Source organism: the organism of the source record quoted next, unplaced genomic scaffold (assembly GCF_019419815.1).
Source record: "Pyrus x bretschneideri cultivar Hongxiangsu unplaced genomic scaffold, Pyrus_bretschneideri_v1 Contig250, whole genome shotgun sequence".
Classification (NCBI taxonomy): domain Eukaryota; kingdom Viridiplantae; phylum Streptophyta; class Magnoliopsida; order Rosales; family Rosaceae; genus Pyrus; species Pyrus x bretschneideri.
The window spans coordinates 19,144-26,604 of NW_025999558.1; the positions used below are offsets into that span (position 1 = coordinate 19,144).

The 7,461-nt window shown below is 37.5% G+C and overlaps 1 protein-coding gene across 1 annotated transcript; it reads right to left on the minus strand.

Moving 5' to 3' along the window:
- Positions 1–1,304: 1,304 nt before the first annotated feature.
- On the minus strand, positions 1,305–7,237 carry LOC125478668 (NAD-dependent protein deacylase SRT2-like; the record flags this gene model as incomplete). The annotated part of the gene is made up of 5 exons (XM_048587058.1): positions 1,305–1,816; positions 1,897–1,996; positions 2,446–2,573; positions 4,922–5,086; positions 7,109–7,237. Coding segments are annotated over 5 exons (576 nt in total), but the record flags the coding sequence as incomplete, so codon positions are not given.
- Between the last annotated feature and the right edge of the window lie 224 nt (positions 7,238–7,461).

Genomic DNA, 7,461 nt, shown 5'->3' on the forward strand with positions numbered 1-7,461 from the left:
AAAAATTCTCAAATTTTACAGAAATGAAGATCTCAAAGAGTAGAGCAAATTTTATACCAGTGACCAAGTCTAATGTGGCTGGGAAAGGCTCCAATTTCACTCAAACCCATCAGAACCCTAAAATGGGTGAAATTCGATTCTCCTTCCTCGGTGTTCCAAAGTCTCTACCACTGGTTGGGTCTTGTTCCTGGGTCCAAGGGAAGTTGATTAATGGTCGTTTTAGGTGGTGGAACTCGCCGGAATGGAGGAATTGCCGTTGAGCACCTCAAGTGCTCCGGTGAAATTCCTCGCGGGTTAGGACCTAAAAATCCTTAAATTTGGATGGAGATGGTAGAGGGAAGGTGTTGGAGTAGATTGCAGGTGATGGATGTGAAAAATTCAACTGAAAAATGGCGAAATTGGTGGGAATTTTGGCCAGATCATACCTGGGTGCATGGAGTGCATAGGAAGAGGGGGATCCTTCCTCTTGATTGGCTGCCCTCCTATTCATCTAATTGGTCCCTTGCCCTTTTGTCTGATTGGTCCACTCCTTCCTCCCTAATTTCTAGTTGGTTACAATTCCCACATGGTAGGAGTTTATTTTCCTTTAAATCTATAATTTAGTGAAACAACTTCAAATGTTTGTAACTATAGCGTTATAATCCGGACTCACAAACGGCTTTCGCCTATGCGTTTGTACCAACGAGTATTACACAAATACGCCAAAAGAAGAAGTCATATGTTCCTTTAGATGATGGTCGACAGAAGTCAAAATCATTGCCTCTAGGGCATTTTCATCAATTCCCTTGATTAAAATAAATAAAAATGAAATTTTAGGAACGGGTTGTCACAATCTATCCACCTTAAAAAAATTTCTTTCCTGAAATTTTGAAATCATACTAAACATAATGTACTCCAGAGGATAGGAAAGGGTCTATATACGTATATAATAACATAAAGTTATTGTACTAAAATTAAAACTAAACATAGACTATTTTTCAGTTACGCACTTGTTGCGTTACGTACCCCGAAAATGAACATGTAGCATCTTTGGGTCGAGCCCAGACAATAAATAACTAACTAAATAAGTAAATACAAATGCTAACATAGAATGACTTACTTGTCTATTTGCTTAACGAACCCAACGAATAAGTCAATGATATTACGATCTGCTGCCCGCAATACCAACAACTTACTGTTGTCTCAATAAGCAAGTAACAAATTCCCGAGGGTGCAATATTACCATCTTGCCCCTCATTGGGAAATATACATACATAGTTGATCCAAGTCTCAATCGTGCTCACGCACTACCCTCACGGGTAACATTAACAATAATCACAATTTTTCTATATCATAATTTCAATCATCCAAATACCTGTTCGCAATACTCATTTTTCAAACATGTCCAATGCGTAGAATCTCTATGCTAAGGCTCAAACAATAAAATCCCTCTTTAAAGCAATTCAATGAAGTCACACTGGCATTTCATGTTCTGGGGTCTATAAACGTCTATGACACGGACACCAGATCATCTATGTACGCGGAGCGAACAATGTTATTTCCTTTTGGCATATCCAACGTTCTCCTTATCTTTATCTTTCTCGTCCCCCGCAGAAAATCCATTGTCTTCGCATTGACTAGCTACAACTTTTCATGTTTTCATTTCAGAGACTGAGAAACTAAAAGAATTTGGCAGCACCTCTCAATTTCTTGTGGTCTTCTATATCTACTGATAAACCCAAAGCAAGCTTCTACAGATCAGAACACCTCTTTACAGGTCAAATCAACCAATGGCAGGGACACCGAGGGATCCCATGTCAAGTACTCTAGGTAGAATCTGTAAAATTGCAATGCTTGTTAGATTCTGATAAGCTAAGACCATTCTGTAGACCCATCTGCCAACAAGAAAGGCTATACCTCTCCCAGTCGAGCATTGATTTTCAAAGGTACAATATCGTCTGCACGAGTCACTCCTACATTGACAATTGCAGTAGCAGCACCTGCCTCATGTGCAGCTCTGTAAAGTCGGAAAGTCAAAGCTACTTATGAAAAATCCCAAACACAAACAAGAAATACTTAAACAAAATCAAGTCCCCAGAAAATGAATAAATAATAAGCATTGACGACCTTGTTTCCAATACTCTTATTGTTTACGTACACATGTTTTGCTTTGCTTACATCAGATTTTCTCATCGGAAAACATCGATGTTCTAGAATTTGTTAAACCTTGTCTAGCACCAGAATGGAGAGTGACTTAAGGCATAAAGCAACCAACCTCAAGTGATTGGAATGCCTCGAAGGCATATACATTTATGGTTTTAAGTTTTTTATCTTACAAAATTGGGTTAGATTTTGGTATTATAAATGCCCTATGACAAGGGAACCTGGTGTAGAATTAGGACGGGCATACAAAATGATTTGATAAAAAACTAAAGTACAACTATAAAATGAAGGAAAGATATGCACCTGACAAGCCGGTAAGCAGACATGGTCATTAGTGATGATCCTAGCACGAGAAAAGCATCACATTCTTTTGCAGATTGGATTGTCTTCTCAGCTCTGTCCTTGGGGACATTATCACCAAAGAAGATAACCTTGACATTCACCATGCAACAAAAAGGTGTATTGAGATGTACGAAATATTGGAAGCGTACACATCTATTAAGTAAAACGGTGCAATGAAAAGTGGGTGAGAATTCATAGAAAGCACATGCATGACTACACAATAAATAAGTGACTCATTTCCAGAATGATACCACAAAATATGGATAACTGACATATACAAGTACCTTCACTTTCAGAAGTTACGACATAAGGTATACAACTCCTATTTCAAGTAATGTTGCATGGTGATCGAATTTCTGACAGGTTCAAGAAGCCCATCATTGCCTATTTATTTCTAAAATGAAGAAATCATAATATACCTACAACCCATATTATTTCTTAAGAAGCAAACTATCAAGTGTGTCTTCTCTTTTTCTGCTTAAAACTCCTCGCACTCTCTCTCTCTCTCTCCTTCCTTGTATGCACCCTCCCCTCTCTCCTTCCAAAGTCTCCCTCCACAGCACCTACATTCTTCCTACTTCAGCATTCCTCAGTGCCCAATGGTACTGCCCGGTAGTCTCATAATTCTAGGCAAAGCAGTAGGCAGATCCATATCTAGACACCATCACTAATTCACAGCATACATAAAATGATCCAAAATATAATGCAATAAGCGTTCTTATTTTGAAAATATGACCAAAAAAAAAAAAAAAAAAACGTTAAGGTGGTGCTATGAGGAGAAACGCAACACGGTTGCCGGTGAATAGTGAGAGGGAGGACGGGGGTTAGTGTGTTAGAGTTTCATTTTCTGGATGCTCCGTGGTTGTATGGGGTTTTGGATTCACATGTCTAGTCAAAATGCATGCTCATGGTCATTGGTGCTATAATTTCTTGCGGTTTCAATGGGGCAAAAGTGGATCTTTGACTTACTTCTTTGATGACCATAAAAAATTGAGGCTTTGCCTGGATACCATATGTTTGGGTAAGGAGGATAGCTGGGCTGGTAATGAATAATCTGTGGGGTGCAAAAGCTGAGTCTGGTTGTCATGGTATGAGGAATAGGAAAGAGGAAGAGACGGGAGGTGGGTGAGTGGTGGTGGGAGACTAAGTGGAGGAGAGGGAGAACATGAGTAGGAGAAAGAGTTTCAAAAAACACAATAAAGAACAAAGGTAGGAAAGTAAATTGAAATAATTTAAACGTTCAGCACTTGTTACCTAATTCCTTGGAGCACCATGTCATTATCACGTAATGCGAGAGTTTTGACAGACAGATGATGGAGGGGCTACCGAAGCAAAAACCTAAGTTTGTGGGGGCATTGGATCAATTCATCAACTATAAACCACAGGGTGGCATTAGAACTTGCTCAAAAATCAGAGGTGACATTCGACACATAATATAATAAAGGAGACCACCAGTATTACTGCAATGCTATTTCATTCTCCAAACAATTTTATTTTCTTTTGAATCCTGACAGTACCTCATAGGATACTTCTCTACTCAAAGCATTAAAATGACAACTTAGAACATATGTCTGTAATTGCTTGACTTGATATGAGACTCAGCAATACATTTATATTGGAAATTTTTACAGAACTATGGAAAGATAGCAACTATAGGACAAAACCCAGTAAAGACTAATAAAAGGCAATAAAGTCACACAACAGGAGGTAAACATTCCAAAATCCAGATCCAACAAAAAAATTAGAAACCAAAAACCATACATCTTTCAAGCATTCACTTCCAATGAACTAACTGCGTACATATTATATTTGTGTTTACTAACTACAAAATTGCATTTTCTCAACTCAAGGAATCATATGCTTTGGTACATATGAACATGGGTTTGTTAATGCAACTTCTATTACAGTGGTTGATTTGCATCAGAAAAATTTGTGAATGCTTATCTTGCTATATTGTTGAGTGTAGAGAAGTGTAAGGAATAAATATAATCACTCCCTTGTTGTATTGGAATACATCGATGTTAATCTTCATCACTAAATTGTCAGTGTCTCGGACTCTATGCATACATGTTTGCATTTACAAAAAAACGTAAAGAATAAATCTTCTCACTCCCTTATAGTATTAAAATACCTTGATGTTAACTTGCAATAAACACAGGGCCCCTAAAAATGACTTTTTTTTCTCTGACTTCTTAAAAAAAAACCGCCTATAGACCTTCAAAGTTCCTCTTGGTCAGGTTCACTCAATATACAAGCACCACTACTGAAACATATCAATGAAATACTGAATGCATGAGAATATTATGCAATTAAGAATGATACTGAAAATTCTTAAGCGTTAATAGAGATTTTTTACAAGATATGAATAACCATTTTTGACGAAGAAGAAATACGACTTACGTTCCTATCAGTTAAATAAATTAGGCAAATGTCTTACATCAGGTTTAAGCACTCCATTGCACTTTGGACACGTAGGGATGTGAAATTCCTCTTCCCAAAATTTTTCATCAATTTCAATGTCACCATCAGGTCTTTGCTTCATGCCAAAGCTCTTTTGTGATCCGGGGTTACCATAATCCAAACATTCAATTGCTTCTGCCCACTGCAGTAGAAGGAAATTTACTTGCTCATTAGTCCACCATTCTGATTAATACACGAGTTTGCAACCTAAACAAACTTCACTCCATTATTCACGAAATAACTCAACGAAAAAATTTAAATAAAATTACTTTCTAAGGAGGCAAATGCTTTCTATCTTAAGGATGTCCATAACTTTCTTAAGTTATTGACATCCTATTTCTAGGGTATTATTCAACAATCGAAATCGTTCATTTTTTAGATTCTCTTTCAATGTTTATCCATGCCAAAATGGGTAAATCAATAATTGTTTAACCGTTTGATTTTCTTCATTTGAATTTCAGCTTTATCTATCAAACCGTTTTTCTTTTTTGCACATTTTAGATGACAACAGTTTTGGATTTGAAATTTTTTGCAGGAATGACAATTGAAAATTCAGTGCAAATGGAGGCTCAAATGTGTTAGGGGTGAGGATTGGAAATCAGGAAGTACCAAAGAGCGACCGCTTTCGCTACCTAGGATCTATCTTGCAAAAGAACGGAGAGTTGGATGGAGACCTCAACCATAGAATACAAGCTGGATGGATGAAGTGGAAGAGTGCATCCGGCGTGTTGTGTGACTGTCGTATACCACTGAAGCTCAAGGGAATATTTTACAGGACGGCCATAAGGCCGGCAATCTTTATGGCACAAAATGTTGGGCAGTAAAGCATTAACATGTACATAAAATCAGTGTAACGGAGATGAGAATGCTTCGTTGGATGTGTGGGCACACGAGAAAGGATAAGATTAGGAATGAGGATATTCGAGGTAAACTAGGAGTAGCCGAAATTGAAGGACAGATGAGAGAAAATTGGTTACGGTGATTTGGACATGTGAAACGAAGGCCTACTGACGCTCCGGTTAGAAGATGTGATTACGGGACAGAGGTTTAGGGCCGAAGGGGTAGATGAAGACCTAGGAAGACTTTGGAAGAGACTCTTAAGAAATGACTTAGAGTACTTGGATCTAACGGAAGGCGTGACACAGAACCAAGCGCAATGGCATTCTAGGATTCATATAGCCGACCCCACTTAGTGGGAAAAGGCTTTGTTGTTGTTGTTGTTGACAGTTGAATGAGAATCTAAAATCTAGACTGTTCTGATTGCTGAATTTTACCATGGGATAGAAAGCCTATATATATATGTGTGTGCGTGTGTTTGTGTGTGTGTGCGTGCTCCAGTTTGTGTGGTGGCTCAGATGGTGGGTAGCCATGGGTGGGTAGGACTGAGAGAGTGCACCGGGTCAGTTTTCAGGCAACAATCTATTCCGCTATCCATAGCATCAAACATGTCAATTTTTACTGTTCTTTCTCTAGTTGAAAACTTGGAATACTAAATATACTTGAAACATACATCAAAACTTTATAGGTGCACTGAAAATTTTCATTAAATGAAAATGTACAAATTTCTGAAAGGGTGCTTATGGAGGAAGAGCAATTATTGAGTAAATTATAGGGGTCAGTGCCAACAGTTTGGGCAGATCAGATTTTACCAAAAAGAAACCAAGTATTTATCAAAGCATTGGTTGTTTCTCAATAGATAAGACTTTTCCAGGTCTCCCTTTAGAAATCTATGTGCCCCGTAATGAACTGTAGTAATATGTAATATCCATCTACACTTATGGTTCATGTATTCGAATCTCATCTACTGTAGTAATATCCGTCTACACTTATACTTCACACCCCTTATAAGTTCCCTATTATTATTCCCTAATTACATTCACTGTCTTCTTTCTCCCATAAATCCTCTCTCTTACAAAATTGTAATCCATTATACTACTTGATTAACTAAAATATCCGACTAAAGTATTTCATTAGGTAGTGCCAACACTGAAATATTCGGTCATTTTTACACTAAAGCAGAAAGGGGGAAAACCCCTTAAAAAAAGGTTTCAATAACTATAAATCAAAGAACTTCATAAAGTTTATTTCTAAATCATTAAAACAACATAACATTAGAAGTTAAAAACATGAGTCCTACAGTATAAATAAACTGCACAAGACTAACCTTTGGATTAAGGGCCTTAACTTGGTCTTGAAATAGATTCCGAGGGAAGGAAAAACCACAGTCTATACAAATGACAGAATATACTGTTCCATGTAATTCGACCGGGTTACTACCAGCACGTGATGCAACCTGACATGAGAAAATGAAGGGAAAGAATTATTGATAGTTTAGGATGATAGGAGCATATTCATGCGACTTAAATGACTTGTTCTCGTGCATTTACGTTATGTTTCTTTAGTTATTTTAGTACTTTAAGCTATTTTCGTTGTATTTGTAGGTCCAAAGGGCTAAAGGAGCAAAAGATGCATTTTGGAGACTTTTGGAGCACTTTTGGGCTAAGGATTGATAACTTA